Source organism: Anabrus simplex, chromosome 1, assembly GCF_040414725.1.
Source record: "Anabrus simplex isolate iqAnaSimp1 chromosome 1, ASM4041472v1, whole genome shotgun sequence".
Lineage (NCBI taxonomy): Eukaryota > Metazoa > Arthropoda > Insecta > Orthoptera > Tettigoniidae > Anabrus > Anabrus simplex.
The window spans coordinates 1,420,167,106-1,420,183,822 of record NC_090265.1 but is presented as its reverse complement, the minus strand read 5'-3'; the positions used below and the strand labels follow the sequence as shown (position 1 = coordinate 1,420,183,822).

Sequence of the window (16,717 nt, the reverse complement as noted above, 5' to 3'; positions counted from 1 at the left end):
TTAAGGTATTGTTATGCGGAAGATGTAACATTTTTATTACGTTTCAATAAGTTACTTGAAAATGCAGTGAAATTTAGCATGGTGATATACCTGTTCCTGGGTGTTTAGTTTTAGTGCCATTTCTTTTGAAATTGTATTACAAGAGTTCAATATTAGACTGTTATTAGTGTATAATGTGGAAGTTCCTTCCAAAAAAGGAATTAGGACTGAAATCTACTCAAATGAAGAAACTTTGAAATTAATTTGATATGTAACAAAATACAGAAGTTGTAGAAAATTAAGAGGCTGATAATGTTACATGGATGCAAAAGGTAAGATACAAGTTATGTATCATATAAAATAATTCCTACCACATGATATATATTTTTTCCTTTTTTAGCTGAAAGTAATTCAGAGGATGCGTGTGCGGCGAAAGTAATGTTTATCTCCATATTCATTGCCACCAGTTTTGTTAAGATATAAAATAAGGGAAACCTGGATATCGCTAGTAGGCAGCATGTGTTAGGTGGAGGATCGGTTATTCTATGATTATTCTATTTATTATTACAAGTATAATAAGTAGGCCCCAGTTGTTTTATTTTTCCAAGACTATTTTAGTGTAATAAATGGCATTTATCTCGCTTTAAAATAAATACTTAATAGTAAGTTGTTGTGAATTCAAAGAAATATAACCTTAACATATCCATTTGATGGACAAATTGCCTAGAAACTCATATACCCTCACTCCCATATGAGTGCTACAGAGAGGTTTGGAATTTAACCCAGGCTCTGCTGACCAACAATTGTATACCACCACCTCTGGTCCTCTGCTGACCAACATTTAGATCGTGAAAAAGTATTGTACCAATGGGACTCGGACAGGTAAAACATGGCGTGCCAGTGTCAAGAAATGACACCTCAACAACCACAGCTATGAAGCAAGCTTGTCAATGGGGCATTTTCGTACAAATCATATAGATAGTGTAGTTAGTGGGAACAACTTGTTAGCTTGGAAAGTCATTGCAATCTCTGATAGCTGGACAGAAAGTGTGATGTATTTTATAAATATGCACAGAGTACATTATAAGAATTCATTTTTTGTATACTATAGCATTGTGCAGATCAGATTCATCACAGTGTGCATCCATCTTGATTCTTAAAACAGAGTCCCAGATAAAAGCTTCAATTGCTGCTCCATCTTCAGCATAGTCAAACTAGAGAATATTCCTCCAGATTGCATATAAACAAAATCTGTAATACTCATTTTCAGCCCAATTTCTGGATAAATGTGCAATCTGCCGCATAAATTTTAACCACACATTTATCTAGCTATCGTAGTACAGGTCCTTCGTATTATATAGTAGAATGATGCATAACATTTCTGTTGTTTGTTTTAGATTTTACACTCCATTTCATGAAGAAAGCCCAGAAACTAGTACGAAGGTGTGGAATGCAGTTGCTAATTCATTGATTTTGATGGCTGTTATCGTTGTAATGACTGTGCTTCTTATAGTTCTTTACAAGTATCGATGCTATAAGGTGAGTAACTTCGTATCATCTCTCAGCAGTGGTTTAAAAAATAAACATCTTGCACTCTTGTCTATTAAGCAGCTTTTTTCTTTGCACATAGGAAAAGTGTTTGTAAATATCTCTTATGATTCTTTGGCTCTGCTAATTTTTAGCCATCCTCTCATATCACTACTCTAGTTTAAATAATCCTTCCACATCTATGTTTTGTCTTCTAAATGTTCTCCTTAATTTGATCCACCAATCTCTTCATTGGTTTCCCCTTTGTCTCTTCTCTGCAAACTACTGTTTTAACTATTCAACCAAAATATACACGTGCTTAATGATTAAATTTGTGTTTGTGCAGTACAGTACTTATACAATGAGACCCTCATATTTCTTGAATATGTCCTTAATTTCATGAGTAAGGAGCATAGCCTAATAATTATTGCATAAAGAGGTAAAATTCTCGATGAAGGAAAAATTTTTGAGTAGGGAATTTCATCAATTATACAGAATTTATACCTAGTCTGGTCATAAATCTATAGGGCCTATAAATAAAATAAGATTTTTCCTATACTAATTCAGAATTTTAAAAAATTGATATTTTTAGGTTGGTCATGTCTAAAATAAGAAGGAAATGCAATTTTAAAGTTCATCTTGTGTGTATAAACATGCAACATGGGAAAACTACAGGAACAAATTTAATGAAAATTCATTATTGAAGATCAGGGGAGAAGACACTTATATCTAGGCTATAAATGACTTTTTTTATCTAGGCAATAAATGACTTTTATTCGCTTTGGACCCGGCGAGTTGGCCGTGCGGTCAAGGGAACGCGGCTGTGAGCCTGCATCCGGAAGATAGTGGGTTCGAATCCCACTGTCGGCAGCCCTGAAGATGGTTTTCCATGGTTTCCCATTTTCACACCAGGTGAATGCTGGGGCTGTACCTTAATTAAGGCCACGGCCGCTTCCTTCCTACTCCTAGGCCTTTCCTATACCATCGTCGCCATAAGCCCTATCTGTGTCGGTGCGACGTAAAGCAACTAGCAAAAAATATATATATATATATATTCGCTGTGGGTGATATAGTAGTTTAGAAGATGGTCTAAAAATTAATTCTGATACATCTCTGTTAATATTGGCCCTATCAATTAAAAAATACCATGTAAGAAAAAAGTGTAAAAAATAACATTTTCGATCTTGTGTGCAGTACAAGTTTTTTTTGCAAGAGATCAATTACAAGCAACCTTTGAGCTATTTACATTTACCTAACATGGCAGGATAACTCCCAGATATTGTCTTGTGGATGCCCATTTGCAGCCTGTTTTGGGACAGACAGAACATTCATGTATTTGGACACCAGTAACCTTTCTATTCTTATAAAAATGGTAGGCCTGGAATATCAGAAACTATTATTCTTCCTCTTATTGTTATGAAGGATTCTTTAGTGAGTTAGTGGTGGATGCAGGAAATAAATAAGAAATATAATATTGTAAATATTTCTGATATTAATTGTTGTACTCGATGGCTTGGTAGTTCTTCTTCTTCGTCTTTTCCCACTCGTGCAGGGTCGACGTTTTTGACAAGTCTTTTCCATTTCCCTCGGTCCCAAATTGTGTTTTCAGTTAACTGCTTTTCTGCAAAGTCTTCCGCCCGCATGCAGTCCATCTATCTTCTTCTAGGTCTGCCTCTCTCCCTCCTACCCTTCACTTCCAAGTCAAGCACTCTTCTTGTTACATAGTTCTCATCCCTGCGCTTAATGTGACCATACCAGAGCAACCGCCTTTCTTGAACTTTCTGTGATGCTTGAGTAACCTTGTATGAAGCTGTTCTTGATGTGGTCTTTCCTAGTAACACCACACATCCATCACAGCATTTTCATTTCGGCTACATCCAGCCGTTTATTTTGTGATTGTACTATTGGCCAAGTTTCTGTACCGTATATCATGGCAGGTCTCACCGCACTTTTGTAGACTCTCCACTTCACTTGGACATTTAGTCTCCTGTCACAGAGGACACCAGACAGCCTTTTCCAATTTAACCAGGCAGCCTGAATTCAGTGTGTAATTTCCAGATCTAGATTGCCATCATCAGATACAGTTGATCCAAGGTATTTGAAACTATTATGTGCATGGAGTTGATTTCCATCCATTTTCACATTATAATTTCCCTTTCCACCGAGGCACTGGTATTCTGTCTTATTCCAGCTGATTTTAACACCTCTATCCTCCAGTGCTTTTCTCCAGTGTTCTAGTTTAAGTTCAAGTTGTTCTCTATTAGTGCTGCATAGTACGATCATCATCATCATCATCATCATCATCATCATCATCTTCCTTCCAAGTATTGGGCCATGTGTCCCATTACGGTCTTGCATTTTTCTTTTTGCATAGTATGATGTCATCTGTAAATAGCATGCGCCAAGGTGCTGATTCTCTAAGACTTTGAGAGAGAACATCCATTATCAGATCAAAGATATAAGGACTCAGTGCAGATCCTTGATGGAGACCAACTTCAACTGGAATGGTTTCCGTTAGCCCTACACGTGCGTCTTTGCCCCATGATACATGTCCTGAATGATGCGCACATACTTCTCTGGTACTCCCTTGTATCTCATGCATCTCCATACTTCTTGGCGGGGCACATGATCATAAGCCTTCTCTAGATCAATGAACACCATATGTAATTCTTTTCTCTATGTCTTTCCATGAGCTGTCTTAGAGAAAAAAATGGCATCTAAGGTTCCTTACCCTGGCATAAATTCAAACTGTTCTTCTCCTGTTATTGTCTCCTGCCTAAGCCTTACTTTCGATGACTTTTTCCCAGATTTTCATAGTGTGCGACATGAGTTTTATTCCTCCGTAATTTGCACAATCCTGAATGTCCCCCTTTTCTTTAAAAATGGGGATTATGGTACTCTTCCGCCACTCATTGGGCATTATTTCCTCTTGAAATATTTGTCGGAATAGGTTTAACAACATATCTATTCCCTCTTCTCCCATGCATTTCTAGACCTGTACAGGAATTTCATCGAGGCCCGTTGTTTTTCCACTTTTCATTTTCTTCATAGCAGTTACAACCTCTATCCTGCATATGTCAGTGGTTACATTATAATTTGGAATACCATCTTCAAACACAAGCCGTTCATTCTCCTCATTAAGCAGCTTTTTAAAATACTCCTCGCATCTCTTCTTAATTAGGCTCTCATCTTGAATTACCATTCCTTGTTCATTCTTTATTTGCTTGATGTGTGTTAGATCTTTTGATGCACTACCCTGTGCCTTAGCAATTCTGAAGAGCTTTGCCTTGCCCTCTTTGGTCTCTAAATTTTCATAGACTTCATTCCATGCCATTGCCTTTGCTCTTCCAACAACTCTTTTTGCAGCTTTATTTGAATGTCTCTAGTGTTCTCTATCTTTGGCCATTCCAGATTCTTCCCAGGCTTTCTTGGCTTGTTTTTTCATCTTGATCGCATTCTGGACCTCATCGTTCCACCACCCTGTTTCTTTATCAAGTGGCTTGATGGATATAATTGTTAAAAATATAGTTGCAGGATTTATGTACTGTTCAGAATTGCTCATGATTGTTGGAGGAGAGAAAGTTAAATATTGTTCAGTATATATTTCCTAATTTGATGGAAAGGACGTACAGTATGTAAATTTCAGCAGATTTATTTGGCAACAACATGCAAACCAACAATTTTTACAGCCATGAATGCTGAATAGCTAGCAAAAGAATGCAGTGCAATATTTAAAAGTACTATCTCCTTGTACTCTCAAAGACACATGTTTTTGGAACTTGGAAATTCATTGGACACAATATCCAAGTCAGTTGTTGTAACAATTACAGGAAAATTGGAGGAAATAGTGCAAACAGTCAAATATTGAAAAACAATTTTATTGAATTTTGTTGAAAATAATATATATACAGCAAATGTTAAAATATGAGTTACATGAATAACGTTTACGAGTTTCTACGGAACGAACACTACTCCTAAGCATTGTTACACATTTTAATTTTCATTGTTGAAAGGAATGAAATCTTAGCAGTTCAGTACACAACTAGAAACCATTGCATTTCTTTCACTTTCTAGTACAGGTGGCAGTGCAAAAACCACAGACACGGCTTTATTGCATGAAGAACATTTTCTTACTTTTCTATTTTTCTTGCAGCTGTCCTTGATTTGACAGTACTTCATCAATATCTCACCATCAGGCTGTTTCCTTGAGACAGCTGTTTGTCTGATTATGTTAGCGCTTGCCAACTCTTCGGCTTCCAAAGAAATCGTGATCTTGTTATTCTCTCTGATGTTATTTCCTTGTAAATGATCCAAGCATTTATTACAGCTAGATCTAAGGTGTTCTGAAAAAAGTGAATAGGCTACCGCCTTGTCCCTGTTCTGGTAGAATATTTACGGGCCATCTGGTCAACTACATCAACACCATACTTTGTTCCGTTATAATACTCCACTGTTGAAGGTGTTTTCATTGTCAGAGATGTCTACATCTGGGTGGAGTGTGCTTGGAAGCACCACATTCTTCCTCCGCTCACCTTGATACACAGTTAGGGTCATACCATCCTTCTTGTAGACTTTTGTTGAGTACAGTTCATTTTTCATAGATTTGACTTTGGCTGGAATTTCCCATCTTACTTTGTTGACTGTGCCCAAAAGGCTACTGCCTTTCTCTTTCAGCTTCTTGGCAAGCATTACAGATGTAAAATAATTGTCAGTAGTAACGTTACAACCTTTGTTCAAATATGGACCCATTATCTTCATAACAACATGTTCTGATACACGCTCATCACCAGGACGAGAGTCATCCCTGCCAAAATATGGGAAACCGTTTGCTACATATCTACTGCCTTTACCTACAGCAAGCCAATATTTTTGGCCATATTTATCAGTTTTAGTCGCAATGAACTGAGTAAATGGGCACCTAGTTTTACGGGGAAAAAACTGCTCGTCAGCGGTGATAAATGGCCCAGGTCAATAGCAAGCAATTGAGTTCTCAATGAATTTGTTCCACACAGCCGAGAATAGAGCAAATTTATCAGTTTGCAGTCGTAGAGAGTCGGTGGATTTTTCATCAAATCGTAAGAAACATAAAATTTTACAGAACCTATTCCTTGATAGAGCTCTCTTGCATAAGGGCACACCCCAATCTTGCTCCCACAAGGTGTGCAGATCCAGGCTATTCTTTCCGTCGACACTTCTAGCATACATCACCACTATAAAAGCCTCTAATTCCTCACCAGTAAGAGAAAAATTAATACCTTCAACCTACCTTTTCGCTTCATCAGCTGCGCACTTATTATTCAACCTCTGACAATAAAGTTCGGTGAATGAAGTCAGAATGGTCGGTCCGGCAACACTGGTGACACACAACGCTGCACCTGCGTAGCAGCAGATTTTGACCACCTGCTCCCAACGTTGTTCAGTTGAGCATCGTGTGTGTGCCATTTAAGAAAAGGCTAGGAAAACAACAGATAGGGACTCTGCCACCTGGGCGACTGCCTTAAATGCAGATCAGTATTGATTGATTGATTGATTGATTGATTGATTGATTGATTGATTGATTGACACAGTGCGTGTTTAGTGCGTTGGTTCTGAACTGCGAACAGGTACATGAACGACCAAAAGATCAACGTACAGTTTTGTTTTAAGCTGGGCAAGACACCGAAAGAAACGCATGTGATGCTGGTACGTGTTTATGAAGATCAAGCACTGTCCTTGAAGTGTGTGTACGAGTGGTTCACCCATTTTCGAGGAGGCCGGGAAAGTGTTTCTGACAACCCCTGTACTGGTGTACTAACTTATTTGTAATCTCAGACTTTCTGAAGCAGAATTCATAATTATTTTTTATGTCAATAATTGTATCTCCAGATGTTTTAATTGTTAAAAATGTATCTTCATCTTTTTGATGATGGCAGATTTGCCATCTGGTGTCAAATTGTGAACTCGGTATGTTTAAAGACTGTACGAATCCCAGGAGTTGAGAGATTATTCGTATGTATAGAATTTTCTAAAGGTCACATCACATGTAATTATCAAGTCTGGCTATTATTTTCGAATGGCAGATGCACCTTAGCTTGTGTATCACACTTTGACCAAAACGTGGAGTTTGGACATTTTTGAAGTCAAGGGTTTATATACTGTATATAATTTGTAGTTTTTCATTCTTGATGTTAAAATGCCTTTTGTGCTACAGTAGTTGTATTGCATTATGCAGCACAGATTTTGACTTTCTTAATTTCTGTATAGGAATTACATATAAAGCAGAAGGTGTTCCATTATGTCTAGGAAGAACCTGACAACCCTAATTGCATAATACTTTACATGTTTTATGTTCCATCATTTCATTATGTAATTTATATTTATTTTGTTATGTTAATTGCAGATAATCCATGGATGGCTTATTGTGTCATCACTGATGTTGCTGTTCATTTTCTCATATTTATATCTGGAGTAAGTACACATGAATATTGGTTATACATGTTTATAAGAGAAGACACTTCACTGTTTGACATATATTTTTCTTATAGCTGGCAGTCTAAATGGGAGGTCAGTTTTATCTACCAGTACTTTATATATTAGATGATGTAAATTTTATACTAGCACATTCATCTTTTGTTTCCTATCAAAAAAATGAATGTATGAAATTAAAACATTGCATCATCGCATCATTTGACGACCCTAGCCCGCAAAAGTTATTCGTGGCATATGAATCCAATGATGAGCTCAGCTCGTGGCGATGCACTGCTGTTTATCGGTACATGTAGTTCAGTTACTAACTCACAGTTGCCACTTGTATGCTTTCTGAGCTGAAGTTCAGACATGTGGCTTTGGTTATTTCCCACACTACAGATTATCACACTCTTCTGGAACAAGAGATAAAAGAATCTTTGTTCATATTATTTCGCTCACGTCAGTTGCAATCATTGTGTCAAGCAGATGTGTTGGTGTTGATGAAGATGGAATACGAAAGCTAATAGATAGTGTTTTAGAGAGTGATTTTGAAGACGGTGATGTTTGTGATGACGAAATAGACTCTGAAGGTCTTAAATCGAGTTCGAGTGATGCGTGTAGTAGTGCTGATGACACGGAAAGCGATAAAAATGATGACGGTGGGCAAGTCTACGGCAAGACCACATGACCTCCCAAGAGGTGGTAGTTTTGTGTTGGCTGTGGATATGTCATTGAAGATCTACATGCTTTTAACTCCGAAAGGGGTAAGACCCCTCAGTGTGTTTCTGTGGTGCCGACTTCACCATGGCCCAGGTCCTCACAGTGTGTGCCATAGTAGTGCAGGATTTAAATGGGTTTTCTTAGTGAACTGCTACAGTATTTAAATAGGATGCAAATGGGTTAACCTGCAAATTAGACAATAATTCAAATGATACATTTTTGTAGAAACATGCTGGTGTGAGAATGTATGAAATAACCAAATGTTTATACCTAAATCACTAACCATTCATCTGCAAGACTACACGTTTGCAAAATTTTCATTTTTATTAATTTCTGTGCATGTGGGACTCATGACACTTACACTGTCTTCATCTGTCTTCAAAACAACAATATTGCACAAGTCATTGTTGAGATTGATTGGATCGTTTGTTTAGTAGAGGAGTACCAATGTACGAATGTTTAGTATTAGTGTTATATTTTCCTATTTTACATTAAATTACACTTGTCATCCTCTCCACAACACATGAAGAACTAGTTACAGATGTAACCAGCCAAAAGCCTACAATGATTTATTTTTACAGGGTGTATCCGTGATGATGTTACAAACTTTCAGGGATGATGGAGGACGGCAAATGGATCTCTTTGAGAAAAGGAACTGTAGTCTAGAAACGTTTGAGTCAAAAGTTATTAATAATTAATCGTTTCAATAATTTCTTCTTCCTCCCTGTCTGAATGCAGCAGTGTACACAGTGGTGCTCAGAGATGTACTACCCACGTTCCTGGAACACATCCCACTTTCCCTTCGTAAACGGATGTGGTTCCAACATGATGGAGCCCCACCTCACTTTGGACTGAGGGTTCGTGAACACCTGGATCAGACATTCCCTGCAAAGTGGATAGGAAGAGAAGGTCCTCTTTCATGGCCCACTTGTTCCCCTGATCTCACCCCACTTGATTTCTTCTTGTGGGGCCATGTGAAAGGCCTTATGTATGAGACACCTGTTGAGACTGAAGAGGATCTCTTGGCAAGAATTCTCTGTGCCTGCGATGCTGTTCAAACAACACTGGGGATATTTGAATGGGTACGACAGGACTTTGTGCGATGATGTCATGCCTGCATTGACGCAGGGGGAGGGCATTTAAAACATTTGTTGTAAATGGAGCAGCTGGTAGAACCTGTGCAGGTAAATGGATTTAAATGAGTAGAATTTTTCTTAACTTTTGACTCTGTCGTTTCCAGAATATGGTTCCTTATCTCAAATTGATCCGTTTGCCGTCTTCCATCATCCCTGAAAGTTTGTAACATCATCACGGATACACCCTCTATAGCTCAACTAAAGGAGCAGTTGGACACCCTGGAACAAATTAGTGCTGATATGTCCACCAGTTGCAGAACATCTTGTTGGCCAATGAGTATTTTCTATGGTCTTCTGAACATAACCATAAACATTTCATTCATCATCTATTGCCACAACAGTCTTCACAACAAAGAAAAGCCATTATCCAGAAGACATTTCGTTAAGACGTTATCAAAAGAACTAGTGATACCCTGGCTCACAAGAAACCTAAAAGTTGTGTTTTGAAAACCATCTTCCCACGAACCTGCTACGCAGGCGTAGCAGGGGGAGAGGTGATACTCCCACGTGGCGCATCCCAGGTGGCGGATAGGGGGGTCCTAACTGGCTTGCCGGCAGACTTGAGGGAAATAAAATACCTCTCGCGGACCAAACACACTACCTCCTGCGGGTGGGGGATGCACATGTAGAATACACCCGCGGTATCCCCTGCCTGTCGTAAGAGGCGACTACAAGGGGCGACCAAGGGATGATTGATTTAGAACCATGAAACTACTCTTGATTCGTACCATCATGCGGGGAACACCATGGGTTGCATGTACTTGCGAGTAGTATCACTAAATTGGTACGAAATAGGTTTGTGATTAGTTGCAGTAAAAAGCCTGGCCTGGTGGATTCCAGTACCCGTGTGTTGTACCCATGTGGGCAACACCGCGGGTCTGGGCGTAGCCTGTGAGTTGTACCGCTATATGAGCGGCACCGTGGGTCAGCGTTGCCTGTGATTGGTACCCACTATGTGAGGAACACCACGGGAATACCGGCGCCGGTGACTAGTACATGTAGGTGAGGAGCCTTACTGGTTTGCGTTGGCTGTGAGTGGCGCCATTGTGTGAGAAACACCATAGGTCTGCGTTCCCTGTACGAATTGCAATACTTGCGAGTAGTACCATATTGTGTGGACCACCGTGAGTGGTTCGCTACTTTTGATCAGTACCCCAAAATGACAAATACCATGGTTCTACTTTACTCGCGACATGTACCATTCTGTAGGGCCTTAGACGTGAATTTAGCACCCCTTCAGACATCAAGCATCATTGTGCTTTATAAATGGTCCCTTGGTCAGTAATACTCTAATTAACTACCTTCTTTTTGAGTCTGATCCACTGTTGTTTGTTTGTTTGTTTGTTTGTTTGGTTTTGTTTTTTTGTAGGGTTCATGTCCATGCATTCATTCTTCATGACATTTTTTATTTTATTTTAGTCAGTGGATGAATTTGAATTTTTTGTTATTTCATTTCGTACCATTAGGGGCCGATGACCTAGATGTTAGGCCCCTTAAAACAACAAGCATCATCATCATCATCATGAAAACCATCTTCATAAATTTTGGACCTTGTACCACAGAATTACAAAAAAATTCATGCCTTTTGTCCCTCCAGAAAGCATCACACAATTTAATTTTTCGGCATTGCTATTTGTGAGTCATGGGTGTCTAGTACCAAGGAATGGTCTGCCTAGAATATGATAAGTTATGAGAGTGTTGGAACTAGGCTGAAAATCTCTTGAAAGAGATTCACTTGTTTCATTTGTACATATTGTACCAGGAAAAGCCGTAGGAAAAGGAGCATGAGAATGGTCTTAGGGAATGTTCAGTTCTTAGGAGCCGGTACAGAGAACGGAGTTCACAGTGCAAAATAATAGATGTTATTTTTAAAAGATTAAACTTATTTAACTTGTATGATGCATAAATAACTCTTTTACTATTTCACATTTGAAATCAAAAATTAACTTTAACTTTCTTCTGTTGGATTTACTGTTGCATGTTTTTTAAGCAATGTTCTGAATCCTCAGTGAGCGTTTGCAACAAATGAAAATTAAAAATAAATAAATCTTCTTAATTAACTTCATAGAATTTGTGAAATAAACGTCACTTCAAAAAAATAATCACTGGAAATTCCTAAAGTCTTTCTAGAAATATCACTTTAAATTCCTAAAGTCTTTCTAGAAATATCACTTCAAATTCCTAAAGTCTTTCTAGAAATATCACTTTGAATTTCCTAAAGTCTTTCTAAAAATATCACTTGAAATACCTAAAGTCTTTCTAGAAATATCACTTTAAATTCCTAAAGTCTTTCTATAATTAGCACTTCACTTTCCTGAAGACTTTCTAAGATCATCATTTGAAATTCCTAAAGGCTTTCTAGCATTAGCACTGGAAATTTCTGAAGTCTTTACGGAATTAACATTTGAAAAGAGAAAATATAAAGTTTTTTCATGAAGTCTAGTATTACTTTGTAATTGACTAGTACTCTTTAACACTTTGAAATTATGTGAATGACTTCAAACTTACAATGAATGTTGAAAATGAAGTAATCACTGTCTTTATAGTTCAGAAATGTTGATGTTAAATGCACTCATATCACCTGAATAATCTTGATGCTGGAACAGGAGAATGCGGTTCAGTGAACAGTATTTGGAACTCTGTCGATGTTGTGATGTCCACCATAGCACCACGTCCCATCTCCCACGATGTACCACGTTTAATCCCACGCTGTACCACGTCAATTCCCACCCTGTACCATGTCGTGTCAGGTTGATGTGAGGAGTAAACAACTCGGCCAAGGTTTCTGGTATCACTTATTAAATTGTGCTGACACGAGAAAGTTCAATTGACTGTTCAGATTATGAGTGTCGGAATGGCACAATTTGGTTAAGTGAAAATTGTTAAATCACTAATAAACAGTACTTAGAATCACAGTTCGAATCACATTTTGTCATGTATAGTTCAAAATAAGAAGCACAGTTCATAACAAATGTAGCTTGATTAGCTAAAAATACACTTCGAAATAATTAAGGCTCTGATTAAAGTAAAAGCACAGTTTGAAGTAGTTATGGTTTCGAAGCACAGTTCAAAATAAACACAGTTCGGAAAATTTTACCTTTAGAAGCACAGTTCAGAGCACAGTTTATCAGATAATTTATGCTATTTACACTCTTAAGTAATGTCACTGTCTTTCCAAAAGCTCGCTGTATTTGGTTTCCAATAAAACACAAAGGCTAATGATTATTGTGTTATCAAGTGCAAATTCAGTTCACTCACCACACACGTAAGGTGTAGTTTGAATGTTCCTAATCACTCGTTACACAAAAATTAAAGAGATAATATGCGTTATTTCCTTCAAATAGAGCTAATATTTCACTAATTTGTTATAAAATAACCTTAAGGTTCACTTGATTATCTACTACCACTGTTCAAAATAAGTCAAGTTTGAGTTCAATATAAGACACCGTTAGATAAACTTGTTCACTCTCTATCACGAAATGCTAAGTTTAGAAATCTTAAAAATATTCTAAGTTCCGAGCTATTACTGTCAAATGTTAAAGTTCATCTTAACACACACTGGAATTTTCTAAGTTCCGAGCTATTACTGTGAGATGTTAGAGTTCGTCTTGACACACACGGAAATTTTGTAAGTTCCGAAGCACTGTAGAAATTTTTACAGGTATGATGATTAGTTCAACATAACACGCGATGAAGTTACCAGGTTACATGTAACTAATCTCATGTTTAGACCCGTATTGAAATTTGCTATAGGCACCGTGCGTGTCGCTCTAGCGGCCGGGCGGAGAACAACAAGTGAGGCAGACTCCAGACTTGCAGTAGGTCTTCTGTTATGACTGAGGGTGTAGTTACTTCGATGATAATGACAGAGAAAAGGAGGTCAAGTAAATGCAGTTGTGTTGTCGGATGTTCCAATACTTACGCAAATACGGGAAGTGAAGTACAATTTTATTGTTTTCCAAAACGAGCGATAGAAGTGGACTGAAGGAGGTGATGGATACAAGCAGGTAACCGAACGAAGTAAGTAGGCCTACACATACGTACTGCACATGTTTGCAATAAGTTCAATTGATCCGATTTAATTTAATTTTGGTTTTAATTTTTAGCACTGATGGATCACTTTGGCAACCTACGACTTACTCAAGACTATGTAGTGCACATTTCATCGGAAACAGAAGATCTGGACACCCACTAAGTCCAGCCTATGTTCCGACAGTATTTCCAGATGAATACAAGAAGAGGAATGTGTCGCTGGGACCCAGCTTACAGCGCTTTCACAGACAACTCAAGCGATTAAAAGAGGAAGAATCAGGCGGGAAAATTTTCAAGTACAGTTTGCCCAAGTAACATAACCAAGGATGCATCCGTGGGAACAAATGCATTTGATTTTCATTGTTCAGACTTCGTTTTCTTGTTCAATAAATTAAAATGACTTAAATACACAAGCATGTATTCCACTTAATTTCAGTCTGAGAGGGGACGTTACGAAACATGATAAAATGTGTGGAATGGAAGACGATCCTGCAGACATCAAGGGTCCAGGTTTCCAAGGCTACAGTTCCATCAGGAACAGTACACAAATGCATGATTTAACAGGTGTGAACTTCAACGTCTTTGCCTTGCTGCTTGCGTTATTACCAAACTGTAACGTTTTGAAATTATGTGAAGAAACCGGATTATTGATTTTCCTAGTGAAAATGAAAACCGGACTGTCCTAGTCTGCTTTGAGAGTGCTATTCGGTGTTTACAGGACAACAACTTCATGTATTTTTATGACCGTGCTTATGCAACTGGCACTGCGTACGAAACATTTCATATTCTGGCCTAGTAAGGAAGGTGTTCAAGAAACAATGCCTCCAGCATTTAAGAGAAATTACGGTAATTGTCGAGCCATTATTGTCAGAACGGAATTTAGGGTTGAACAGCCTCCCCAAGTAGATCAGAGAGTGTATTTCTATTCTCAATACAAGGGTTGCTACACTCAAAAAATTTAATTGCAATCATGCCTAGTAAATGTTACGGTGGAAGAGCTAGCGACTCATTCATAACAACTGACAGTGGTTTATTAACTTTCCTTCAACCTGCCGATGAGGTCATGGCTGATAAAGGATTTTCTGGCATCAGAACTAACTTATCTGGCCGCGGTGTTGTAATCGTGACACCACCGTTCTTACATGACAGGATATTAACAGCTGAGGAAGTTGAGGGTTCTTACAATATTGCAAGTGTTAGAATTCATGTAAAAAGGTGTATTCAAAGAATCAAAATATACAATATATTACAGAAATTGCCAACCAAACTTTTTTCACATGTGGATGACATCGTGCATATGTGTTGCGTGTTAACAAATTTGCAACCTCCAATAATTAAAGAATAGTTTGAGAATTGTTCTACCATCAGTTTGTTTTATGTGTTCTTTGTTACATTTTGATCTGTTCAACGTTCAACAAGCGAGAATTGACAAATAAATAATAATAATTATTAGGAATTCCGCTAATGTTTGGCAAATAATTATTGAGATAGAATTTTGTCATTTTGGTGAGACATTCCTCGACACACTTATTGTCCTGTTAAATAGGTATTGTCAACTGTTGTGCTTTGCTATATAGATATAGATCACACTTTCCCAAGCCAGTTACATACATCAGTATTTGTATTGTATTGTATTTGTGTGTAATACATATGACTTGTCTTTAACTGTATGTTATTTTGCTTGTCAAAGTAAAGATAATGTACTTGCACATTTTCTGACTCATCTACTATTGGTTTATCTGTACAGGAAGATGGACACTTAACTTCTAACACTCTCTCAGCTACATTTCCTTTGAGAACTATGCCATCTGGAGATCTACAAACCAAGGTTGTTTCTTGTGGATTATTAACCCACATCGAATACACGAACACCAAATGAACTTCCACAGCATTCTGTTGCTTCACTTTCCATTTCACTTCCGTAAGAAAGATTGTTCAAAGCAGCTTCCCCCAACTGGAGATTCAGTTACAAATGCGAGAGCAGTAGTATCAAAGTTATGTCACCTAGTTTTGATCCGATGTGCTTTTGTGCTAGCAGATATTCTTATCTTTCTTTCTTGAAACCATCGAGGGCTTCCTGATTGAGATAGTGTGTCCAGGGAGGTGTTTTTTTTTTTTGCTAGTTGCTTTACGTCGCACCAACACGGATATGTCTTTTAACATTTTCTTTTTTTTTTCCCCCCTAAAGGAATGCTAATTTATTTGAATTCCTCTTGGTACTGATGATATCATTTCTCTTTATTTTGTTCTATAGGCTACATTAAAAAAAAAAAAATTATGTTTGTTCACTGCCACACTTTCCCTCACTCCCGCACCGTAATTCGAAAGGAAGACTAATTTATCTCCACACTAAAGATCGACTTTAGACTAGATCATTTTTATAAGAATTCCTCTTGATACTGATTTTCGTTTATTTTTATTTTTTCTAAGATTTAAACTCATTTCCCGCTACCTGCCCCAGCCAACAGCACATAAACTTAGCATTGCTTCAACCCTCTCCCTTTAATCTCACCATTCTGCAACACTAGTAACTTAAATATCAGTAATTTCATCGCTACCATAGCAACCGTTTAATACTATTACAATTGAAAAATGAAATTACAAACAACATTTTCTCTTCAATTCCTCTTTAAGCCAACCTATTTCAACATTACTAAAAAGGTAAGCGATTTACACACTTCATTTTCTCTTTAAACTCTCCTTTCTTTAAAATCCTTTCTTTAACACACAATTCTCCTTTTGTTTCAGACTTCAATCCTAATTTCTCTTTCAATTCTACAGAAGTTACTCCTTCCAGCTACCATTTGACAAGCCACTTACCATCAAGCACCCTTCTTCTCTCGAACTTCTGGAGGACTACAATTTTATTTCTTCAC

At 37.7% G+C, this 16,717-nt stretch overlaps 1 protein-coding gene across 1 annotated transcript in view; it reads left to right on the top strand.

Annotated features, from left to right (window-relative positions):
• Window positions 1–16,717, top strand: part of Psn (presenilin) — a 179,264-nt gene that overhangs the window by 29,479 nt on the left and 133,068 nt on the right. The window contains exons 3-4 of the mRNA XM_067137878.2: window positions 1,377–1,518; window positions 7,886–7,953. Of these exons, the coding sequence (XP_066993979.1) occupies window positions 1,377–1,518; window positions 7,886–7,953 (210 nt within the window). The remainder of the gene's footprint in view (window positions 1–1,376; window positions 1,519–7,885; window positions 7,954–16,717) is intronic.